At 35.1% G+C, this 27,557-nt stretch overlaps 1 protein-coding gene across 2 annotated transcripts in view; it reads right to left on the minus strand.

Moving 5' to 3' along the window:
- Nucleotides 1-27,557, minus strand: part of STX17 (syntaxin 17) — a 67,319-nt gene that overhangs the window by 38,038 nt on the left and 1,724 nt on the right. For both annotated transcript variants that reach the window (XM_017527805.2, XM_017527804.2), the window contains exons 2-3: nt 21,302-21,486; nt 11,136-11,201 (exon numbers count right to left, since the gene is read on the minus strand). In XM_017527805.2, the coding sequence (XP_017383294.1) occupies nt 11,136-11,201; nt 21,302-21,424 (189 nt within the window). In that variant the 5' untranslated portion in view covers nt 21,425-21,486. The remainder of the gene's footprint in view (nt 1-11,135; nt 11,202-21,301; nt 21,487-27,557) is intronic.

Raw genomic sequence — 27,557 nt, forward strand, 5'->3', positions numbered from 1 at the left:
GTTAATGTTCTTCAGTGAATTTATTATAGGAATAACATTCCAGCTCTTTCATTTAGTTTTAAATTTTGATCACAAAATGTTTCTTAATCCTAATGTTTTCTTATCCCAGAGAAGAAAATTGTTAAGTATACTATACTTGCAGTTTCAAAACAATAATAGATGACTTCTGTTTCCGTTCAAGGTGAGCACAGTTCACTTAACAGAACATTGGAGAGGAGAGGGCAGCACAGAGGAGCGAGCCCTGGAAATACGCAGCGGGATCAGCGATACATCGGTATTCAGAGGTCACTAAGTATCAGAATTCAGCAAAGAAGTGATCAGAACATGTATGTGAGGAAATTACCCAAAGCTGGAGAGAGAATCATCTGAAAAAGTTAGACGGAACAGTACCCGGCACTCACTCAACACAGGAGACAGTATCTGTTCTCACCAGCAAAAATGGGAAAACTCTTAATTCACAGGGAATTGGGTAGAGCACTCAAAAAGATTTTGCCCCCATAAGGAGAAATAATTAGCAACAGACTGAGCAGGCTGCAGTTAAGCCTAATGAATCATAAGAGTCAGACCCTAAAGGATCAAACAGTTTCCAAGCAACTTAACTACATTCCAGAACAAAGCTCATTGCTTTATTGAAACATAAGATTTATAAAAACATAAAAATACCCAGCACCTAACAATGTAAAAGAAACCCAATCAAAGATCACTAGAAACAAAGAAACAGGAAAACATCATCCATAATGAGGAACATAATTACTGAATTGAAATTTACCTAGAATTGATAACAGATATTAGCATTAGTAGGAAAGGATATTAAAATAGCTATTATAATTGTATTTCATGTATTCAAAAAGTTAAGTAGAGACATAGAAGATATTTAAAAAAAGACTCAAATCAAAATTCTGGCAGGGAAAACTACAATATGTGAGATGAAGAATACATTGAATGGATTAGTGGCAGATTAGACACTGCTGCTGCTAAGACTAATAAACATAAAGGCATGGCAATAGACACTATCCAAAATAAAACACACAGATAAAAAAGAATCAAAAAGAATTCCCTTAAAGCATCAGTGAGCTGTCAGATAACTTTAAGTAACCTAATACATGTGTAACTGGAGTCCTTGAAAAAGAAGAGAAGGGAGGGAACAGAAAAATATATGAAGAAATAATGGCCAAAAAATTTCCACATTCAATGCAAATAATAAATCCAGAGGCCCAAGAAGCTCAATAAATTCAAAACATAAGACATGAAGAAAATGCCACCAAAGCCTATCATAATTAAAGTGCCCAAAACCAGTGATTAAAGGAATATCATAAAAGCAGTGAGAGAAATAAGACACATTACATACAAAGGAACAAAGATAAGAATTAAGCAGGTTTCTCATCAGAAACAATGTAAGTGAGAAGACAGCTAAACAACATCTTTAAAGTGCTGAAAGACAAAAGTCAATGTATATACAGCAAAATTTCTTTTAAAAAAATGGTGAAATAAAAACTTTTCAGATACACAAAAACTCAAAGTTTTGTCACAGCAGAATCACACTCCGAGAAATCTTAAAGGAAACCTTTCCAGCAAAAGGAAAACCATACAAGATGGAAATATGGATTTACATAAAAGCATTAAACACACTAGAAATGGAAACAACACCAGTACATACATAAGGTTTTTTCCTTTAATATCTAAATCACTTTACAAAATAAATGCCTGTTTAAATATTATGAAGTATATGTATAAAATTAAATATATGAGGACAACAGCATATAGGCTGGTAGAGGAGAAACAGAAGTGTATTGTAAGTTTCTTAAACATATGTGAAATAGAATAATATCACTTACAAATAAACTGTGATAAGATGTAAACTAAAAACGCTAAAAGAACACTAAAATAACAGAGGTGTAGCTAGCTAGGCAAGGAGATAAAATGGAATACTCATTTCAAATTGATAAAAATACTCCAATCAAAAGAAAACAGAAACATCATTAGTCATTAGGCAAATGAAGGTTAAAATAATGAGATACCATTACAGACTTAATTAGAATGGTCAAAATTTAATAGACTGACTATATCAACTGTTTGCAAGGACAACAGAGGAACTGGTGGGAATATAAAATAATATAATAATTCTGGAAAACAATTTGGCAGTTTCCTAAAAAACAATTACTATATTTTCCAGCCATTCCATTCCTAAGTATTTACCCACAATAAATGAAATCCTTTGCCCACACAAATATTTGTACCCAAATGTTCATAGCAGCGTTATTAGTAATAGCCAAACAGTGGTATAGCCATACAACAGAATAGTATTCAATGATAAAAAAGGAATAAAACACTGACAGACATTACAACATAAATGAATTTCAAAATATTTATGCAGAGTGGAAGAAGCTCAGAACCTCCCAAAAGCTGTCTACCAACTCTGAGGTACCATATCCTGCAAGGCTCTCCATGATCTGACCCTCTGATCTCTTTGACTTCATCTCCTGTACTCTTCTTGCTCACACTAGCCACACTGACCTACTTACTATTCCCTGACTATGCCACATCCTCTCACCCTCTCAAGACTTCCCTCTGCCTGGAAAACTCTATTCCCCATGGTTTTTGCCTTCACTTCCTTTAGCTCTCTGCTTAAATGTCATCAGAAGCCTTCCACAGCCACCATTTACATAAAAGAACACTCCATAGATGCAAAAATCTTCAATAAAACACTGACAAGCCGATTGCAACAGCACATCAAAAAGCTTATCCACCATGATCAAGTAGGCTTCATCCCGGGGATGCAAGGCTGGTTCAACATACGCAAGTCTATAAACGTAATTCACCACATAAACAGAACCAAAGACAAAAACAACATGATTATCTCAATTGATGCAGAGAAGGCCTTTGACAAAATTCAACAGCCCTTTATGCTAAAAACCCTCAACAAGCTACGTATTGATGGAACGTATCTCAAAATAATAAAAGCTATTTACGACAAACCAACAGCCAATATCATACTGAATGGGCAAAAACTGGAAGCATTCCCCTTGAAATCTGGCACTAGTCAAGGATGCCCTCTCTCACCACTCCTATTCAATATAGTACTAGAAGTTCTAGCCAGAGCAATCAGGCAAGAAAAAGAAATAAAGGGTATTCAAATAGGAAAGGAGGAAGTCAAATTGTCTCTATTTGCAGACGACATGATTGTATATCTAGAAGACCCCATCGTCTCAACCCCAAATCTCCTGAAACTGATAAGCAACTTCAGCAAAGTCTCAGGATACAAAATCAATGTGCAAAAATCACATGCATTCCTATACACCAATAACAGGCTTAAAGAGAGCCAAATCAAGAACAAACTTCCATTCACAATTGCCACAGAGAATAAAATACCTAGGAATACAACTAACAAGGTACGTAAAGGACCTCTTCAAGGAGGACTACAAGCCACTGCTCAACGAAATAAGAGAGGACACAAACAGATGGAGAAACATTCCATGTTCATGGTTAGGAAGAATCAATATCGTGAAAATGGCCATACTGCCCAAAGTAATTTACAGGTTCAATGCTAGCCCCATCAAGCTACCAATGACCTTCTTCACAGAACTGGAAAAAACCACCTTAAACTTCATATGGAACCAAAAGAGAGCCCGCATAGCCAAGTCAATTCTAAGCAAAAAGAACAAAGCTGGAGGCATCACACTACCGGACTTCAAACTATACTACAAGGCTACAGTAATCAAAACAGCATCGTACTGGTACCAAAACAGAGATATAGACCAATGGAACAGAACAGAGGTCTTGGAGGCAACACAACATATATACAACCATCTGATCTTTGACAAACCAGACAGAAACAAGCAATGGGGAAAGGATTTCCTGTTTAATAAATGGTGTTGGGAAAACTGGCTAGCCATTGTGCAGAAAGCAGAAACTGGACCCCTTCCTGACACCTTACACTAAAATTAACTCCAGATGGATTAAAGACTTAAACATAAGACCTAACACCATAAAAACCCTAGAAGAAAATCTAGGCGAAACCATTCAGGACATAGGTGTAGGCAAGGACTTCATGACCAAAACGCCAAAAGCATTGACAACAAAAGCCAAAATAGACAAATGGGACCTAATCAAACTCCACAGCTTCTGCACAACAAAAGAAACAGTCATTAGACTGGACAGGGAAAATGTGGCATATATACACCATGGAATATTATGCAGCCATCAAAAATGATGAGTTTGTGTCCTTTGTAGGGACGTGGATGAACCTGGAAACCATCATTCTCAGCAAACTGACAGAAGAGCAGAAGATCACACACCGCATGTTCTCACTCATAGGTGGGTGTTGAACAATGAGAACACATGGACACAGGGAGGGGAGCACTACACACTGGGGTCAGTTGGGGGGAAATCAGGGAGGGACGGTGGGGGGGTGGAGAGCTGGGGAGAGATAGCAAGGGGAGAGATGCCAGATGTAGGTGATGGGGAGGAAGGCAGCAAATCACACTGCCACGGTGTACCTATGCAACAATCTTGCATGTTCTTCACATGTACCCCAAAACCAAAAATGCAATAAAATAAATAAATGGGGAAAAAAAAAAAGAACACTCATCACCTTCTGTGATTCTTTGTTCCCTTTAACCTGCTTTTATTTTTCTTCATAGAACTTATAATCATCTAACATATTTCATATTTGTTTACTTTGAAAAAATCTCTCTCTTCTCTCTCCACTTGCCAGCCCCACAGCTGTATGCCCAGTGTCTAGATAGTATCTAGAATATGGTAAATGTTCAAATGCTTCTGTTTTTCCAATAATCAGGTCAGAAAAGCAGATACTGTACCAAATTCTGAAAATTTTCAGAACTCTCCAGCAGTTAATCAAGGGGTCTATAATCAACAACCAAAATTTTTAAAAAAGAATATATATCAATTTAATATTTAACAAGCTTTGCAGTGTACAAATAATGAACTGTAAGCTATAGCCAAACTTTTAATATAATAAAAACAACTTCTCTCTTTTGTTCTTAGTTTTAAAACTAAATTTTATAACTACTTATGGCTTTTCTCCTTCTTTCAGAAATGTCCCAAAACTTCTGTCTAAAGATTAAAAAATATATTCAAATATATACTTATTGATACTGATAATTGTAAAAAGTAATTATTTTAAGTTAATTGAAAATTCTGAAAAATGGCTAATTATGTATTTAATGATTAAGAGTGGCTATGCATATATTCGCCTTTTTAAAATATTGATTTAAGGATTCCTAATGTGTTTTTACAACATGTAACTTTGAGAACAAATTGTGTATAGCAGAAAACATTTGGTATCATAATAATTAATCTGATTTCTTTACAAACACAGAGCAGAAGTCCACTGGTAAACATTTAAATAACTTAGAGTCAACACATTCTACACAGCATATAATTTGTAATTAAGGGCTCCAGAGTCATAGCTATTTAATTAAAATAAATCTGGACGATTCTTTATTTTCATTACCTAACTACTATCCTTAAGGCACTGATACTAGTATAATGATTTCACACTTATTTCAACATCAAAAGTCACCAAAAAGAATATATATCGCTTAACAAGCATTAACTAAACCACCAAAAAGAGTAAAAATCAATAGAGAAAAAGGTCTCCGTCCATTTATTTAACAAATATCTAATCAGCATCTTATACAGGTATTAAGTGTAGTACTTGAGTCCCTATCCACCTAAATTATTATTCAAAATGTTTCCGGATTAAAATAAAAACACTAGAATACAATCATGGAATTAGTTCTCATTAAAGATTTTAGTAAGTGCCAACTAAGAGCACTGACGCTATGCCAGATAAACTGGTTTCCTACTACTTCTTAGACTAACACTATATCTCTTCAGCCTTCTAGTAACTGAAAATAAGGATAATAACCTTTATCCAGCATCCAGATAGCAGGTCCTATATCATTTACTGGTCTCTATAATGCAATTGTCAATTAATCATATTCTGACTTACATTAACTTTTACTAAGGTTTTAAACTATTGTTTAAATATTTAATTTAACTTTTTGTGAATTCCTGTCTAGGTAAGTTCCTTCAAGGTAAAAACTGTGATGTACTTTTCAGAATCCTCTATTATCAATTAGTGTTGTTACTAAATATTAAGTATTTGAGGAAAGCAGAGGAAGACTCAGCTTTGTAAAATATTCATTTTATACTTTTGTTTGATAAGTGACAAAAATGGGAAAAATAATGCAATTACAACATATTTTAAAATAAACTAATAACAAGTCAACAAAAGCAGTTTTACTTCTGCCCAGATTCAAAAGGAGAGGAATTAGACTCCATCTATTGGTGGAGGAGTAGCAAGGTGGAATGGGGGATATTTTTGTTAGTATCTTTAGAAAGTACAATCGCCATAACCTGCATGTAAAAAACTATAAAGACACCCAAATACTAAAGAAGATGAACACAAATGCAAGAATATTCCATATTCACAGGCAGGAAAACTAGATATTGTAAAGATGTCAATTTCTTCTATAAATCCAATGCAATTCTCAACTTCCCAGCTTTGTCTCAACTTCTCAGCTTTGAAAAGCTGATTCTAAATTTCATGTGAAGGACTAAAGAGCCAAGTATAGCCAAAATACTCCTGAAAAGGAAGCATACTGTGGAACAATCAGATATCAAGTCTTATCTTAAAACTGTCATAATTAACATAATGTGGAATTTGGTGCAGAAATAGACTGAACAGTGGAACAGAATATAAAGATCAGAGACATATGGAATTACACGCATCATTGGAATTACAATATGCATCAGAAGTAGCACCATAGAAATCAGGTAATAGTGACATACAAGTGATTTTAAAAATAGAATAAAATAAGATTTTATTTATGCCTACCTGATACCACCAATTCCAGATGGATTAAAAACTTAAATGCTAAAAGCTAAATATTTAAATCTCTCAATTGATTATATAGAAAAATGTCTTCTTGACTCCTCCAAGAGAGGAATTCTTGAACAACACACCAAAGTAGGAACCATAAAGATTGGTAACTTAAACTACATTTAAATTAAGAACTTCTTTTTATCAAGATACCATAATGAATGTGACAATATAGCTTTTACTATGTAAATCTAATGATGATACCTCTAGAAAATTGGTGATAATTGTTGATGAAATTATTTGTCCCAAAATAACTTTTACACTAAGTAGCAAAGAAGAAAACTATATACAAAATTCAGAGCAGACATGAAAAAAACTAAGCAAATAACTACATCTAACAATAGCTTCAATTTCACTACTTTAATAGCACCCATAAATATTTTACGCCAGATGGAGGTCAATATGGTAAACATATATGCATATTTTAAAAATCAGTAAACAAATACTTTGACCATAACTAATGTCTCAAGCAAATCATGTGATTTGTTAATGATAAACAGTGAAGACGGTAGGAAATCTAAGTCATAATAATCTCATTAAATCATTAACATGCTCAGTACCATTCAATAATCACCATATCTTGCTGGGTACCAGATGCTGCGGAATATACAAATATAGAGACACAGTCTCTGCTCATTAGGCATATAATCTAGTTAGCAAGCAGTAAATACAGCTATAGAGAGATAAGTCAAATTTCCACCTAAACTTCAAATCAGTTTCCTCCATCTCCACTATCTCTAAGCTACTAACATCTATTTCTTGGACCTCTGTAACCCTTCCTAATGATCTCTTGAATTCATTTCATTCTATCCCAATTTAATCACTATACTGCAGCTATAATAACCTTTTTGAAAATTCAAGAGGACCACAGGTGTATTCTTTGGAGCGACTGACACTAGATTCAGAAATACCAGCAGGCACAGGACTGAAAAACAGAGATTTGTGTGAAAGCCTGTGCTGAACAATGAAAGCCCAGAAGCCTTTATCTAATCTGCCTCTATAACTCTGTAAGATAAGCACCTACCTGCCCTAGGGGGAAAAGAGGGATTCTTCTTCAGAAAACCAAATAAGAACAACCTCCAGATACTGATATTTAGAGGTATCCCTAAGGAAAATACCAGCTTGCCCAAACATCCTTAAGTCCCTCAGAAGACAAGCAATCCACTTTTTAATATCTCAGAAAAACAAACAAATAAAAAAACCTATTACACCCATGGACAAAATGCTATAAAGAAAAGAGAATAAGAAAAAGCTCTTGTAAACTACATAGCATAATAACAGATAAAAAGAATTCAAAGAAAAAAGTTAAAGATAAACCTGAGGGAATCTTTTCGAAAATAGAGCAAATATCAGACAAGTAACCCAAGAGTTCCGACATCCCATAGAACAGGGACTGGCAAATTTTTTCTGCAAAGGCCCAGTAAGTAAACAGCTCAGCCTTTGTAGGCCATACAGTCTCTGCTGCAACTACTTAACTCTGCTGTTACAGTGTGAAAGCAGCCGAAGAAATGTGTAAGCATATGGAATGGACACAAGGCCAGACACAGCCTCTAAGCCAAAGTTTGCTGACACTTAGAAGAAGAAAAAAAAAGCAGCAAAGACATTAAACATAGAAGAATAAACGACCAAAGAAAAATCTAAGAAAATTACCCAGAACTAAAGAACATGAGTTTGTAGAAAGAAACAGTCCAACACAGTGACATCATCATCAAATTTCAGAATACCAGAGATGAACTGATTTCAAAACATCCCAAACAGGGAAAAAACAAAACAAAACAAAAGCAGGTCCTGTACAAAGACTGGAAAATCATATGATACTAGCTTTTTTAAAGTATAACACAAAAAAGATAGAAAGGCTTCAATAATGAAACAGAATTCCAACGAGAATTCTATATCTAGCGAACTTTGCAATCACATATCAGGGGAGAATAAAGGCATTTTTAAGAAATATAATTACTTATATTTATCTCCAAGATACCCTTAATTAGAAGGCTACTGCAAGATTACTCCAATAATAATAAAAAAAAGAATAAACCAAAAATGAGGAAGACATAATGCCTAGGAAAACAGAGACTTAACACAGAAAAGCAGCAAAGGAAAGTCCCAGAACAGCAGCTGCACAACAAGCCTAGGAAGTCCACATAGGAACTAGGGGAAGAAGAGTTCAGAAGAAAATCTTTAAAATAAAGACTCGAACTGATCTATTTGAGCATATAAGAAATATTATTGATAGCATGTGACAGAGATGTGAAGCATTTAGAGAAAATTAAGCACGGATACAGAGAAAACCAGGCTACTAAAAAATGAGGCAATTACTAAATTTTAAAAAGTAAAAGGCGGTACTATAGTTCACTGTTTGACTTAGCAGAAAACAATAGTTTCATAATCAATATAATGAGTTTATATTACATTAATTTAACCATAAATTGTAATATATGTAATTATACAGGGGAAGGGGAGTAGAAGAGCAAGCTGGGAAGCTAGAGTTCCACCTACCATAAGAAATTAAATAAATAAATAAATAAATAGGCCGGATGTGACAGCTCATGCCTGTAATCCCAGCACTTTGGGAGACCAAGGGGGGCAGATTACCTGAGGTTGGGAGTTTGAGATCAGCCAGACCAACACGGAGAAACCACATCTCTACTGAAAATACAAAATTAGCCGGGCGTGATGGCACATGCCTATAATCCCAGCTACTCAGGAGGCTGAGGTAGGAGAATCACTTGAACCTGGGAAGCAGAGGTTGCTGTGAGCCAACATTGTGCCATTGCACTCCAGCCTGGGCAACAAGAACGAAACTCTAACCCCTCATCCCCCTAAAAAAAGAAAAAAAGAAACAGAAGATTGGGCGTGGTGGCCCACGCCTGTAATCCCAGCACTTTGGGAGGCCGAGGCGGGTGGATCACGAGGTCAAGAGATTGAGACCATGCTGGCCAACATGGTGAAACCCTGTCTCTACTAAAAAATATAAAAATTAGCTGGGCATGGTGGAGCATGCCTGTAGTCCCAGCTACACAGGAGGCTGAGGCAGGAGAATTGCTTGAACCCGGGGGGTGGAAGTTGCAGCGAGCCGAGATCGCGCCACTGCACTCCAGCCTGGCAAGAGTGAGACTTTGTCTCAAAAAAAGAAAAAAAAAAAAAATCTAAACCTGATTAATCAAGAAATATCAGTCTACACATGTGATTTAGTAATAAAGAAGTAAATTGCAGGGAGAATGGTCAAAAGGATTAACAGTGGTTTGTTCCAAGTAGGAGCACTTGCAAGTGGAGAATATGGGATATTATAAGACTTGTATTTGTATTTGGCTTTTAAACCATGTAAACATATTATTTTTAAAAATTATGTTAAAATAATTAAAATTTATTCTTAAAAAGCAAATAACAACAGGGCACAGTAGCTCATATCTGTAATCCCAGCACTTTGAGAGGCCGAGGTGGGCAGATCACCAGGTCAAGAATTGGAGACCATCCTGACCAACATGGTGAAACCCTGTCTGTACTAAAAATACAAAAATTAGCTGGGCATGGTGGTGTGTGCCTGTAATCCCAGCTACTTGGGAGGCTGAGGTGGGAGAATTGCTGGAACCCAGGAGGCAGAGGTTACAGTGAGCCAAAATAGCCCCACCACACTCCAGCCTAGCAAATGACTAGTAAAGAATATCTGCAATACTAATTGTAGACAGAGAAGATCAGTATCTTTCAACTTACAAGGAGCTCTCACAAAAGACATCAATATAATATAATATATACAAATATATTAACAGGCAATTAACAACAAAAAATTACTGTCAGGACATGTGAAAAAAAGTTCATCCTTCAAAGTGTTTACAAATCCAGATTAAAACAACAAAGCGTTTACAAATCCAGATTAAAACAACAAAGTGGCATTATTTTAAGCTATCAATTAGCAAAACTTTAAAAAATAGGTAATACCAATGACTTATATATGCTCACAAGCAATTCATTTAAAAGGTTTTTAGAAAATTCATTGCTTGTGAGAGTATAGAAGTCAACATGTCATTTCTGGAAGAAAATTTGGTAATAAAACAAAACCTTAAAAATATGTATCACATATGATTCAGCAAGTTCTGCTAAAAATGTATCCTCAAGGAAATAGTGACAAATGTGTATAAAAGGATTCAGCTGCAAAGGAAATATTTTAGCAAAATTGTCTAAAGACTGTCTATTTCATACTGATTTAGCAGAAAAAATATAACAGCCTTACCTGAACTGTACGTCCTGCATTGATATGCTCTTCATGCAACTTATCCCAGATTCTGCACCTTTGATACTATAAAAGAGAGGGGGGAGGTATTAAATTTTTCATCATTACAGGGTTATTTCCCATTGCCACAAAAACCCCCACTCACTTACCCAAACTTAAACATACCAGCTAGAGAAGATAGTGATGTAGTAGTGGTAATTAACTTTCCAAACACAGACAAATAGGAAATTATTAAGAATATTGCACACAAAATTATAGAAACTGAAAAATAAACCTAAGAACCCCCAATAGATCAGGTTATTTTATTTTACTAAAAAAGAGTATGTATTTTCTCTATGTTGCAAATTTCCTAGACATGGGAAATATAAAGAATGAGAATGTAAAAGAATATAAAAAATAAAGTGTTCATAAGATATTCTTATTGTATGTGAAGAATTGTACATCAATTATAGTGTTAAGTACAGAGAACTAAAATCCAAATTTTAAAAAAGTAACACAGTTTACTACAGACTACAGAGTAAATAAAAATGAGACTGAACTTTTAATATATATGTTTAATTTTTACCAAGGCAATTTTTAGCTTTCAGAGTATCATACAAAAAAATTTATGAACATAATGATGGGAATTTTTTTACTTGATAAAAACCATAAGAATATGTGATAACATTACAGCAAAATATTTACATGGAATATAAACATCAACACGAATTATTTTTAGTTGAAATTTAAAAATCAAATAATTAAAATATTAGCAGATGTGAATACATTAAACATGTTTTTGATACTTTACACATCTCCCCAAAAAATCAACCTAGAAATCATTAGAAAGGACAGAAATATGAAAATGCCCCATATGCATGGAAAACATAGATTATAAGAGTAGAACACTAAAAAAATTTCTAGGGCATTTTTATATTCCTTGTTCTGCACATTCTTAAAATTTGGTAAAAAATGATGCAACAGGTCAGGCATGGTGGTTCACGCCTATAATCCCAGCACTTTGGGAGGCTGAGGTGGGCAAATCACAAGGTCAGGAATTCAAGACCAGCCTGGCCAATATGGTGAAACTCTGTCTCTATTTAAAAAATTATAAAAATTAGGTGGATGTGGTGGCACACAGCTGTAGTCCTAGCTACTTGGGCGGCTGAGGCAGGAGAATCATTTAAACCAGGGAGGCAGAGGCTTCAGTGAGCCAAGATCATGCCACTACACTCCAGCCTGGGTGAGAGTGAGACTCCATCTCAAAAAACAAACAAAACAAAATAAAAATTCTTTAAAATTAATAGCAATAAAAAATAATTGCCATGCATGCAAAAAAGCAGAATAATATGATCTGCAATAAGAAAAACCAATGAATAGAAATAGACTCTGATATAACAGAGATGATGGGATCAATAAACAAGGATATTAAAAACAGTTATTATGATGTGTTCCATGTATTCAAGAAGGTAGAGGAAAATATAAGCATATTATAAGAATAGACATAAAAGATATTTTAAAATATTAAATTGAGTTTTTTTTAAAGTACTTGAAATTTAAAAATGCAATAGCAGATAAGATAATGCAGAAGAAAAAATCAGTAAACCTAAGGACACAGCAATAGAAACTATCCAAAATGAAACACACAGAGAAAAATCAGCTGAAAATAAATGAGCAAAGATCAGTGAGTCATGGGCCAAATGAAAACAACATAAAATACATGTAACTGGACTCCATGAGAGAAAAATAATTCGAAAACGTAATGGCCAAAGTTTTTCCAAATTTGAGAAAAATAATAAAACCATAGATCCAAGAAAAATGAAGAAAACTATACTAATGTACATTATAGTAAAATAACTTAAAATAAATAAATAAATAAATCTTAAAAACAGAGAGAAAAAAAGACACATGAAGTACCAAGAAACAAAGATAAAAATGACAGAAGACTTTTTGTGAGAAACAATGTAAGCCAGAAGACAGCAGGACATCTTGAAAGCATTTGAAAACAATAGAAAATGCAACCTAGAATTCTATACACAGAGAAAGTTTTTTTAAAAAATAAAGACAAAACATATTTTTTAAACATTAAAAAGCTGATAGAATTTATCACCAGCAGAAAGGTGTGCTACAACAAATGTTTAAAAAAGTTCTTCAAGTTGATGGAAAAGGGATACCTGACAGAAACCTGGTTCTACACAAAAGAATAAAGAGCACTGAAAATGGCACATACAGATGTATATGCAAATATAAATATTTTTCCTTATTTTCACAATCTCTTTGAAAGATAACACAATGTAAAGCAAAAATGACAACAACAAATGGGGTTGACAATATATGCGGAAGTAAAATGTGTAACAACCATAGTACAAAAACCCTAAGAGAGGAACTGGAAGTATATTATCAAAAGGTTCTTATAACATATGTGAAGTGAAATATATTACTTGAAGGTAGACTTTGATGTTAAAGATGTATACTCTAAACCATAAAGCAACCACCAAAAAATAAAAGTAAAAAACCAAGAGGTATAATAAGCCAGCCAAAGAGAAAAACTGAATCATAAAAAATATTAATCCAAAAGCAAGAAGGAAAAGGAAACAAAGAACAGATGGACAAAGAGACAAAAATAGCAATATGGTAGATTTAAGACAATCATTTGACAAAATTGAATATTTATTCATTATAAAAACTCTCAGCAAACTAAAAAATAGAAGTTAACTTCCTCAATCTGACCTACAAAAACCCTACACTTAACATCATACTTAGTGGTCAAAGACCATTTTCTAATATTGGGAAGAAGGCAAGGTTGCCAGATCTCACCACTCTTACTCAACTTCTTACTGGAGGCCCCAGGCAGTGTAATAAGGTTAAAATAGGAAGGAAGGAAAGAAGGGTGAGAGGATGACTTGAGAGACATATCTTCAGCTTCCTTCTTGTCTCCTTGATGTTCTCATCCAGCAAGAATATGCCCTTTTCGGTTGTTATAGTTTGACAGTAGAGAAGGACAATTTTAATTAGTTCAATCAATATCTATTGAGCATGTACTATGGGACAGGCATTAGAAATACAGATAGGCATTGGAGAAAATGTCAAAGTCCTTGCCTCCTTCAGTCTACAGTCAGGAAGGCAGTAAATACCCCTCATTTGCACAATATTTTGTACCCTTCTGCCCTCACCAGATACAGTCACATCTTTCAATATACAGATTGACTCCTGACCCCTTTGGGTAAGTAAAAAATTAAAATCTTTGATGATCAGGAGATAAATAATCTGAAAGGCAAAAACAAAAACAAAAAACATGTGTATGTTAAATCTATAAACCTTAAGGTCTGTGGTCCAGGACTGTGTAAGGGTGGTATGTTTATATCTGACTGGGGATGGTATCTTCAGGACGTGTGGAATAGGGGGCAACTGAGCTATGCAATAAACAGTGTCTGAAAGGTGACAAATGATAGGGTGGCTATTGTCAATGAATGCAAGAGAGAAAGCAAAATTATTTGACTCCAAATTTTTCCCACCTTCCTTCTTTACTGAGGAAAATGATCTTCCAAATATAAAAATCTAAAATAAAATGATTAAGAGGAAAATAAAAGCAAAGGAAGATTAAGAACAAATCTAGATACTTCAAATGAGTTGAAGTCAACAGGCCCAGGGAAATTACATTCAAGAGAACCAAAAGACCTTGCAAATGTGATCACGGAAATATTTCTGCTTGTCTGTGAAGAACTGCGAAGAATTGGTAAGGTTCCTAGAGACTTGCAAATATTGACCCAATTTTCACAAAAGAAGTATATTTAAAACACTGCAGGCTGTAAATCTTAATGAGAGTCTTGGAGAAAATTCTGTACTAGATAATTAGAGAGATGGTTTGGGAGAACATGTAGAAATGCTGACAGTATACCAGCATGATCTGGCCCTTTCCTGTCCAACATTTTCATCAATGACTTCAAAACAAAGAATGCATAATTATCAAAATTACACATAACATAAATTAGAAAGATTAACATAGATGAAAGATCACAATTCCACATAATAACAAATATAACAATGATAACTGTAAAGTCCAGCATTTAAATTAAAATGAGCAATTTCACCAGTATAAGAAATAGGTATGATCTGGTTCAACAGCTCTAGTTCATATTTAAAAAAAAAGTCTTGTGGAATTTATTTAGTTGATTACAAAGTCAATTTAAAAAGCTGGCAGTATAGAATGGCTTCTAAAATGATTGATGTAATCTTAGGTTCTATACATGCATATGTATATTCATTCATTCAACCCACTTTTTTTCAGAAGCACACTACATTTCAAGCACATTAGAAGTTTAACACATTTACTAACATAGGGATCTCAAGTAAGTAATTAAATCTTCCTCCACCTAAAATGAGAAGGCAATAATAATAATAACTAACCTATAACAATGCTATCAGGATTAAATGCGATGATATGTAAAAACACCTAACATAACACTCAGCAAATGAAAATAACGACTACCTTCATTGTTACTATTTTCTCACTTGTGGAGAAAACTAGAAGAGATTACCATTTGAAGTGGAGGATGAACCAGATGACCTTATTTCTTATCACAACAAATTACAAGAGAAATAAGGAATAATTCATGTTTCCTACATGATTTTGTAACTAAATTAGGATACACTATTAAAATTTATCAATCCAAATGTTTGAAGAGGAGAAAAAACTTAAAATGATTTAATGATATGTGTGAAAAAAATTACAAGTAACTCCTAACAAATTTGGTTGAGACCCCTGACAAGCATTGCTAAACAGCACTACTTTTACAAAGTATCATTTTGGTATTGTCTCTTTGCATGGTGGCACTAGAGAGGTAGGTTAAAGCAGTGCCATAATTTTAGCCAATTACTATGCTTTGGGTTGCAAACAACAGGAAGCCCAAAATTAAAAATGGCTTTAATAATCAGTTATTTATCATCTCACATACAAAGCAATCAAGAAGTAGGATAATTCTATGTTAGTTCAGAAACTTACAAGGTCAAGTATCCAAGTTCTTTGTTGCTGCTTTACTTTCAATAAGGAGCTTTTGTCCTCAGATTTGTCCCCTAATGGCTGCACGTGGACTGGTTACAGTTCCAGATACAACAGGAAGACACACAAGACCAAGAAGAAGGGGACTGTTTCCTTCCATGTATATCTGTATATCTTCATAAGAGTAGGAAAATCTTTCCAGTTTCCTTATCTCAAACAGGTTTTCCCTCAGGTATAAATGGCCAGAACTACAGTATATGTCTATTGTTCACTGGTAACCAAACATTGACAAGATTGGAATTACCACGTTCATCATTATCATTCACCACCTGTGCTGAGGCTTGCCTATCTTGAAACACAAAGGAAGGAAACTGAATGGGGTTCTGTCAGAAAAAAGGAACGAGGTTGGGAAAGGTAAGTAAAAGATCAAAGCAGATATTCACACACTAAAAAGAGAAATGGAAAATACTTGCATTATAATCACATATTAACAATAAATAAGAGTGATTATGTCTGATTTTATACTATATAGTTCAGATTTCATGTTGGTTGAATAGACCATGCCATCCATTTTCATACCTAATTATATGCTGCTTCTTATCATTCTTTGAATATTTCCTATCTTATTTCCTTAACTGGGCTGCAAACTTCTTGAAAATTAAAAATCTATCTTTTACATATTCTTCAATGCTACCAATCTAAGAAAGAGCAAACATCAATAAATACTTATGAAAAGCTAACATTTATTTCCTATAATAAATAATCTCCCTTCTCATTAAACCTGGCAGATTGAACACAAATATTCATCTCTGCTCTTTTCCAAAACCCTACTAAATGACAACAAAGAACTTTAGAAAGTATAAATTCACAAGAATAATGAGAACAGAATAGAACACATCAACTAACCAAAAAAAAAACCCAACATTTTAGAAGCTGGAAAGAGTATGGAAATGTTGTAACTGACTCAGCAAACCAAAGAAAGCTAAAATGTAAGCCTACAGAAGGGGTGTATGGCTGGGGAGAGTGGCAATGAGAAGCAAGCCACAGACAGAACACTACTTAAAAGGACTAAGCAACTGAAGGTACCAGCTACCAGGTAACCAGATGGAAGTGTATGGTGGGGCAAAAAGCAGAAGGATTGGTTGGAAATTTATGTAATGAACAGGTAGTCTACCAGATCCCCTCTATACTTTCCCAAGCAACTACCCTGTTCCATCACTGCACAAGGCAATACTATAGAAGACAGCCTCTGGAGAGGCTAGAGAAGCTAAGGATCCCAGACATCAAGCACAGCTAAGGGCAGGGATCAGTTACCATACCACAACTAGGAAGATTAAGCCTGGACAATAAATATCTGAATGGTGGTAAACCTGCTTGCCTTCTCACCTACTTTCCTTTCCCTGGCTTAAAAGGCTGGTCACAGAATTCATAATATATTCACCCCTTCAATCTCCCCACCCCAATCCCTGTCACAACTATCACCTCTGAAAAAATAAACACACCACCACAGGTAGGAGATGGAGGGTTGCTCTTTCTTAAAACTGAACAGCTAACGAGACCTAGAGTTACTGATATCTAGTGGTTCTCCCATTAAAATAGATTCTCATCTATTACCCCTCCAGACAGCAAAGCCCCTGCTCTAACCTGCTACTCACATACCCACACACAAACACATTTACACACATACCTTCCAATCAGCCAGTCAAGAAAAGCCTGTAATACTATATGCTGAAACAGAAGAAAGAGAGAGAAGAAAGGAAAAAGGGACTTGGGAAAAACAGGACAAAGAAGCAGAAGAAAACTTAAGAAAAAAAAATAGAAAGATGTTATGATACTGCATCCACAAAATGAAAACAGAATTCTCTTTAAAAAGAGAGGCCAGGCATGGTTGTTCATGTCTGTAACCCTAGCACTTTGAGAGGCCAATGCAAGAGAATCACTTAAGGCCAGGGCTTTGAGATGAGATGGGACTGGGCAGCATAGTGAAACCCCGTCTCTACAAAAATATTTAAAAATTAGCTGGACATGGTAGAACACATCTGAAGTCTTAGCTATTCAGGAAGCTGAGATGGGATGATTGCTTTAGCTCAGGAGTATAACATCACTGTGAGCTATGATTGCACCACTGCACTCCAGCCTGGGCAACAGAGTGAGACTGTGTCTCCATTTAAAATAAAAAGAGAGAGAGACACGACAAATGCATGAGATAAAAAATAACCTAGAAAAGGTATGATTCTGGTTATTCCATCCAGCTGGTATGTGGATGTAATGGCTGGTGCTGGAGTAGCCATCTTACACACAAAGTAGAACCAAGCTGAGGATGGGAGAGCAAGATGAAAAGAGCCTGGGTCTTTGATGATTGCTGAGCAGCCACTGTACCCCTTAACTACCTCTGTAGTAGTTGCTATGAGATTAAAAACAAAAGCAAAACAAAAACAAAAAAACCTCTGTCTTATTTAATATATGATTTTTTAGTTTTCTGCCTCTTGTACCTTAACCATACAACTAATACAGTATGCGCTACACAGTAAGTTTTTCCCCAAATCCCTACAATAAAAAACAAAGAAAATTATGTTCCAGGCTTACTATCTTGTCATTCCTATTAACAATCCTTAAGTCTATCTTACATTAGCCAAGAAAGCTGAATATTAACACTTCAAATTTCAGGATTACATTCTAATCAAGTTTATCATGTGTAATAAAATGAAGGACCTATGGAATACAGCTCCAGGTGTCCACAGCACACTACTCTCATTGTTTTCAGATGTTGCAGAATCACTCCACTAAGGCTTATCTTCAATTTCCCGTCAGTCTGACTTTCTTCTTTTAAATTCATATTGGATGACTGATGTCCAGCATAATAAATATTTTATCTTTCTACACCTTTTCCACAAGAATAATATGCCTTTTTGAAAGTGAGGCACTGTCAGACACCTGGAGTCCAAACTTAGTTCTTAACTCTTTTGTCCAGAGTGAGCCCTGCAGCTTTTAAATGTTTTTACATTGCTGTAACGCATCTATTAAAATAAGCTATTCAATTCTGTATAAATAAAAAGTCACTTTCATAATTAAAATAGACATCCTGGAGACAGTGGAATGATCAAGGATATGGAATAAAACATAGGTCAGTATAAATTTAACTGTTTGGCTTCAGATGATATCACCTAAATTATAATTATTCTGATACTGTCTAAAAATTTCACAGTAAGTAACAATTTCATAAAGTGCCTGGCAGAGGTGGATGGACATAATTCTGGAATAATTTTCTTATGACATATGGTACAACTAATCAAATCAGTAATATAACCATTCTATCCCCATCCACCTGGCTTTTCCATTGATGACTGATTGGGTGGTACATGTAGCAAGGATCTGTGGGTACTGACAGTGGGCACTTTTTTATAGAATAAACGTAAGAAAAGGAAAATCTAAGACAGATATGCCAAACCTCAAAGGAAAAATAGGACAATAAAGGTAAGAAATGGCCTTAATTTGCTTCCGTTCATGTTAAAAAGAAACCATTTATTAAACAACTCCTTATCCATCCTTAGAAGTCACAGAATTACTTATTACTTGTAAGTAACGAAGAAAGAAATCCAGGGATGACAAAATACTGAATCTAGAATTCTAGAAAGACTTACATATTTGCATTAAAATTTTCATTTTAATATTCTCAGAACTGATTTTCTCTACTTTTAAAAGGACTTGAATTCTAGGAAGACAGATGGTATCTATGGAAGAAAAAGGTACACTCTTCCGACTTCTCTAAGCTACTGAGTTGAGTAATGAATAATGTTTATATTGAAAGGCTTAATGACCATATCCTCCGCTCCCAACCTTCAAAAGACAAAATAAATAAATGGAGGTTCTGCAGCTTAAGACTTATTCTGGGAAAGGTCTTTTTCAAGCAAAAACATCACTGATCTGTCCCTAACAAATAAGACAACGTAATCCGCCAATTAATGCTCAGCAGTCAGTAAACTTGCTATTTCAAAAAATGCCACAACCACTTTACCGACCAGGGCAGGTTCTATGCAACCTCCACTATAGTCTCTGAGATGAATTCATCTTACCTATTTCCTCAACTGACCTAAGCAGTATTTCTCAATTGTGAGCTTTCCTCAAAGGGAAGCAGTGAAGTAAGGGAATTCCCTCATATCTCACAATGATTTACTTCTTTAATATATGTACACCTAAAGAGGATACAAGTTACTGAAAGACACATACTGAAAGTTCAAAAACTTGCCATGGGGTGAAAGAAATTAAGGCAGGTACATCAGCCGAAGTTCTCTGCCTTTACATTACAGTCCATTGTCAATCAGTTTGTATCTTCATTACTAACTGCCTAAAACCTCAATATGTGCAATTAAAAATGTATAGCCTCTGCCAGGTGCAATGGCTCACACCTGTAATCCCAACACTTTGGGAGGCCAAAACAGGAGGACAGCTTGAGGCCAGGAGTTCAAGACCAGCCTGGGCAACAAAGCAAGAACCTGTCTCTCCAAAAAATAAAAATAAGTTAGCCAGGCATGGTGGTGTGTAGATAGCCTGAGCCCAGAAGTTTGAGGCTGCAGTGGGCTATGATCATGCCACTGCACTCCAGCCTGGGCAACAGAGCAATACCTTGTCTCTTAAACAAACAAACAACAAAGTATAGACTCTATTCCCATATCCCTTCCTAGAACAAAGGAATATATGTGAGGTATATATGTAGAACAGAAAAACCAGCTAAAAAATGCATAATGTTACTAAATCAGTAGGAGCTAGGTGTCTCAGCAAAACTTCTTATCTAGGCCGGGCGCTGTGGCTCACGCCTGTAATCCCAGCACTTTGGGAGGCCGAGGCAGGCGGATCACGAGGTCAAGAGATCGAGATCATCCTGGCCAACATGGTGAAACCCCGTCTCTACTAAAAATACAAAAAAATTAGCTGGGCGTGGTGGTGTGCGCCTGTAGTTCCAGCTACTCAGGAGGCTGAGGCAGGAGAATTGCTTGAACCCGGGAGAGAGAGGTTGCAGTGAGCCGAGGTTGCGCCACTGCAGTCCAGCCTGGCACTTGGTGACAGAGTGAGACTCTGTCTCAAAAAAAAAAAAACTTCTTATCTAATACTTTAAGTTTAGCTGAAATGAACAACCAATATAAATCAGACTATGTAACTATTTCTTGCGGTAGTAAATGAAATAGCTTACCTTCTCAATATTTATTTGGTGCTTTCTTAACCTCTCCAGGTCTGTTGGGATTACTATCTTAATGAATTTCTGAATAGCTGGTTCTAGACGGCGTAATTTCACTTTTTCTTCATCTTCAGACATCCTAAAAAAGTGTTGTATGACTTCCCTGGTAATAGCTGTCTTCTCCACTCACATAGAAAAATCTAAAAGAAAAATATTTCTTTAAGAATGTTTTAAAATCAGTTTCTATTATTTTTAAAAGCCAACAATTAGTTTTACAATTTATTATAAATATGTATCAACTTAATGCTGAGCTTGAGTGACTTGTTTTTTTCTTTATGAAACCACTGATTTTTAAATCTTTTTCCCTTTACAAAAATTATGTGTATTTTAGAATACTCAGAACAATATAAATAAATGAAGAATAAAATAAAGTCAACAGTCATCTACTCACCTTTTACAAAGAGTACAAAATGAACTATTTACATTTTGGCATATGTCTCTCCAGGACTTTTTCTATGTAAGTATGTATGTATATATATAAATACTTAAAAAAAAAAAGGAATATTGTCCAAGTTTTAATTTTCTGATCTATCTTGGACATTGAATAACTTTTTCTAAAAAGGTGTCAAATGACTTAACATTGATGCTTGTATTAAACTTCACATCTAATGTCATCATAATGTAACTCTGTAATTACACAACTTCAAATATAACATAATACGCAACTCTTCTCATTGATTTAAATTGCCTCTTCCATTTTCAATAAAGTGTTTAGTACTGCCTACAACTGATTCAAATAACCAGTGACAGAGCTGGAATAAGAACTCATGTTTTCTGAAATTACATTGAAATACTTTTTCCACTTCACCCATAGTTTGCTACCAGCATTCCAAAAAGTCCAAGGGTATGTATTTGGGGCCAGAGTACAAGGGTGGGGGCTGGAGGGGAGCAGGTTTCAGGATCCCACCCCCTAATTCAATTGCAGAAACTTTACTTACAACTATTTTATGAATTGGAGCTTGTCAGAGCTTATATAAATAATGGGCTTCACAGCTTAACCAAGCTTGAAAGCCACCATTGTACACCATGCTTTCATGCCATTTCATTAGGTACAGCCTCTCCCATGTTTTAAAAAATTTTGAGTATGTTAATACTGCTGAGTTATGCTGTCTTAGTCCAGGGTCCATAGAGATAGGAATTCACATACAGACTTTGTGGAGCCCCTGACTCTTTATAAAAAATTGTGAACGAAGGGGCTGGGTACAGTGGCTCGCATCTGTAATCCCAGCTACTCCGGAGGCCAAGGTGGGAGGACTGCTTGAGCCCAGCAGTTCAAGACCAGCCTGGGCAACGTGCCAAAATCCCATCTCTACCAAAAGAGGAAAAAAAAAGTTAATGTAGTTTATTTTAGAGAATAGAGTCCATTGTTTGAAGAGATTCTCAGAGATCTATCATCCCCAAAACATTAAATATTTATCCCTTTTTTTAACAGTTGAAAATCTTGACATGCTGGTTATAAAGACTGCCTCCAATGCCTATCCATTAGTAACCTGATTTTTTTGTTTGATGCAAGCTCAAAAGTAAAAAAGGAAAATCTCCAGGTACAAAAACAAAGAGGGTAAAACACGTGCAACAGTGAATGGGAACTGGAGACATATGGAGAAATTCATTACCAAAAGAGACCATCCACAGACCCAACAAAACAGGTAAATTCATAGCTAATGGACTAAAGATAATAATTTTAAAAAGAAATTAAAGTAAGTATGTTTTTAAATACCCAAAGGCATAAAGGAAAGAATGGAATCTTTAAAAATAGATATTATGAAACAATAAAAGGCCAATCTGAATATAAACCAAGTAAAACTTCTAAAAATGAAAATTTCAAAAGATGTGTTAAACAGTAAACTATATAGCTAAGAGACAATTACTGATTGGAAGAAATCACTCAGAACACAGAGGAATAAAAAGATGGAAAGTATAAAAAAGAAGATAAAAGATATAAAGGATAAAATGAGAAGCTCAATAACAAGTAGTAGTCCCAGAAAGAAAGAGCAAAGAAAATGATAAACAGGAATTATTCAAAGAGAATATACTGAGAATAAAAAAGTGAGACCTCAAACTAAAAAAGCACATCAGCCTCAAGTAGCATAAATTGAAAAAAAAAATTGCCTAAATACATAGAAGGAAATTACAAAACATTAAAGAAAAAGAATCATAAAATACAAATGAGAGATAAAAGACAGATAAAGCAATAATATCTTGCTTTTAACAGCAAGATATTAAAAGACAGAAATACCTTCAAAGTGCTGAGAGAGTTAGTATATACCCAGGTAAATTATCATTAAGAATGAAAGCAAAATAATCATTTTCAGACATACAAAGACTAAGAGAGTTTATTACCAAGCCCCTCATTAAAAGAGCTACTAAAAGGAATATTTTAACAATAAAGAAAATAAACCCAAAGGAGCAGAATAGCAAGGAGCAATGAACAGAATAAACTGTTGTCAGATAGAATAAATGGGTGGATGAAACAACAAAGAAAATAAAACATTTATTTTGAATAGTGTGATGAAGTATAATAAAAAGTTTCCACATAAATAATTTTCTATAATTATGTAGATGCTTCATAATTTTACAAATTGGCTACTGTTGGCTATTTAGGTTGTTTCCAATTGTCCTCTGTTACAAACTACAGTGTAAGTACACTGCTTATACATAAATCCATACTGTCACCTATAATTATTTCCTTAAAACAATCAACAAAGATACAGCCTGTATAAAGGGAAAAAATATTTGCAAACTAATCATCCAACAAGGAACTAATACCTAGAATGTATAAGAAACTGAAGCAATTCAACAGCAAAGAAACAAATAGTTTCATTAAAAAATTGGCAAAGAAGCTGAATAGACATTTCTCAAAAGAAGACATACAAATGACCTAAAAGTATTTTTTTAAATGCTCAACATCATTAGTCATCAAGGAAATGCAAATCAAACCACAATGAGATAACATCTCACCCCAGTTAGAATGGCTACCACCAAAAGGATAAAAAAAAATAACAAATGCTAGTGAGGGTGAGGATGTAGAAAAAAACGACTTTTTAAAATTTTGGATACAGAGTATTGTTCTTGTTGCTCAGGATGGAGTGCTGTGGCGTGATCTCGGCTCACTGCAACCTCTGCTTCCTGGGTTCAAGCAATTCTCCTGCTTCAGCCTCCCGAGTAGCTGGGATTACAGGTGTGTGCCACCACGCCCAGCTAATTTTTGTATTTTTAGTAGAGACACAGTTTCACCAAGTTGGCCAAGCTGGTCTTAAACTTCTGACCTGGGGTGATCTGCTCGCCTTGTGCTGGGATTACAGGCGTGAGCCACGGCGCCCAGTGAGAAACAAGGCTCTTACACATTGTTGGTGGGAATGGAAATTAGTACACCCACTGTGAAAAACAGTATGAGCTGGGTACAGTGGCTCACAGCCGTAATTCCAGCACTTTAGGAGTCTGAGGCAGGTGGATCATTTGAGGCCAGGAATTTGAGGGTAGCCTGGGCAACAAGCAAGACTCTGCTTCTCTGAAAAAATTAAAAACTAGCTGGGTATGGTGATGTGTGCCTATAGTTCCAGCTACTTGTTAGGCTGAGGTGGGAAGATCCCTTGAGCCCCCAAGTGTGAGCCTGCAGGAAGCTGTGTTCTTACTACTATACTACAGCCTGGGCAACATAGTGAAATCCTGTCTCAAAAAAAAGAAAGAAAAACTGTACAGAAGCTTCTCAAAAAATTAAAAATAGAACTACCATATGATCCAGCAATACCACTACTAGCTATTTATCCAAAGGAAAGAAAATCAGTATATTAAGGAAATACCTGCAGGCCTATTCAAAGCAGCACTATTCACAATACCCAAGATATGGAATCAACCTAAGTGTCTGTCAACGAATGTATGGAAAAAGAAAATGTGGTATATATACACAATGAAATATTGTTCAGCCATTAAAAAAAGAAGGAAATCCTGCCATTTACAGGCAACATGGATGGAACACCTGGCCTGTACTCCCAGCTAGTAGGAAGATCACTTGAGCCCAGAAGTTAGAAGCCAGCCTGAACAACATAGTGAGACCCCCATTTCCAAAGAAAAAAGAAAAAAAAATGTTAATCTCCTGGAGGTAGAGAGTAGAATGATTGGAAGGGCAGGAGGGATGAAGAGAAGTTGGTTAATGGGCACAAACATACAGTTAGATAGAAGGGATACATTTCTCATGTTTGATAACACAGTGGGGTGACTATAGTTAACAATAATTTATTGCATATTTCAAAATAGTTACAAGAGAGGATCTGAAGTGCTCCTAACACAAAGAAATAATAAATGTTTGAGGTGATACATATCCCAAATGCCCTGATTTGATCATTACACATTGTATGGATGTATCAAAATATCACATGCATCCTATAAATATGTAAAATTCTTGTGTATTAATTGAAAAAAGTAACATAAAAATAAAAAATAAATATCTGGATATAGGATTACTAGACAGATTTTTCAAGGCTTTTTTATATACATATTGCCATATCCCATAAAAGGTTATGCCCATTATGTTCCTACCAGAAACGTAACACAATATCTATTTATCCATATTCCAACCAATGTACTTAGTATTATCATTCTTAGACATGTCATTGGTGAAAAAAAGATGTCTCATTATTGTTTTATTTTGTATTCCTTAAATTACTAATGGTGTGGATTTATCACCCATTTGCATTTCTCTTTTTAATTTTTAATTTTTGTGGGTATATATTAATAGTAGGTACATATATTTATGGGATATGCGTTATTTTGATACAAGCATACAATGTATAATAATCACATTAAAGTAAATGAGGTATCCATAACCTCAAGCATTTATTCTTTGTGTTACAATCTAATTATACTTCTAGTTATTTTTAAATACACTACTGAATTATTATAGTAACCCTGTTCTGCTATCAAGCACTAGATTTTATTCATTCTTTCTTACTATTTTTTTGTATGCATTTCATTTCTTCTTTCATGAATTGCCTGCTCATGTCATCACATCTGTTTTACTACAGGGGATGTTTTTTTCTTATTGACTCATAGAAGGCTATTACATGTTGAATATAACAATTATTTGTTGAAAATTAACATTCCCCTATCTATCACACTGCCTCTTCTGTTTTCTTCTATACTGCGGAGAGATATCTTTATATCTACATCATTCCCATCAAAATGTTTTTTGAACATACCTGTTGTTCAATAGATGCTGCCTGAACTAAAATATTTCTTCACATGTCCCTTCTTCACCATTTCTAATTCTATCACTCTAGTCAAACAGCACAATATGCATAGCACATGACAATGGAGCTTCAATTAGTCTGCCTTTGGACTCTTTCCCTCCAAAATGGAATAAAAACATAAACTGTATTATAAACAAATAGCATAACCACACTGAAAGAAGTGAGGAAGAAAAATAATCCAAGCCACTTTAGAAAACAATATTTTAACTGAATACTATAAGGCTAGAGACAAAAAGAACCACACCATACTCTATTTAGTAAATGTGTTTCTCACAGGAATATAGGTCAGAAATTCTAAAATTACTTTATGTGCATACTAGGACTGAAGAAATAAAAAAATATTTTGTAGAATGCAAGAGCCAGATTTCTCACTGTCAGATAAAGAAGTTAAAAATAAGGGACAAAACTAGAATGAACCCTGTGGCGTTAGACTAGAAGCAAAGCTACTGGGATGAACTTGTTTTGAAAAATACATGGGGCCAGACGCAGTGGCTCACAGCTGTAATCCCAGCACTTTGGGAGGCCAAGGCTGGCAGATCATGAGGTCAGGGGATTGAGACCATCCTGGCCAGCGCGGTGAAATCCTGTCTCTACTAAAAATACAAGAATTAGCTGGGTGTAGTGGTGTGCACCTGTAGTTCCAGCTACTCAGGGAGGCCGAGGCAGGAAAATTGCTTGAATCCAGGAGGCAGAGGTTGCAGTGAGCTGAGATTGTACCACTGCACTCCAGTATGGGCGACAAAGCAAGACTCTGTCTAAAAAAAAAAAAAAAAAAAAAAAAGATAGCTATATCTATATATATGGATAGATAAATACAGAAATATAGATCTTTGTGTATGCATGGGTGTGCATATGCATAGACTGGTGTCTTCTGTGGGGCCCTGGAAGCAATGTTACCCCAGTAGCAATGAGCATCCCTAGAGCACAGATCTTTGTGCTTAAATACTATTCTCAAAAAAAAAACT

This window comes from Cebus imitator, unplaced genomic scaffold (assembly GCF_001604975.1).
Source record: "Cebus imitator isolate Cc_AM_T3 unplaced genomic scaffold, Cebus_imitator-1.0 Scaffold51, whole genome shotgun sequence".
Taxonomy (NCBI): Eukaryota; Metazoa; Chordata; class Mammalia; order Primates; family Cebidae; genus Cebus; species Cebus imitator.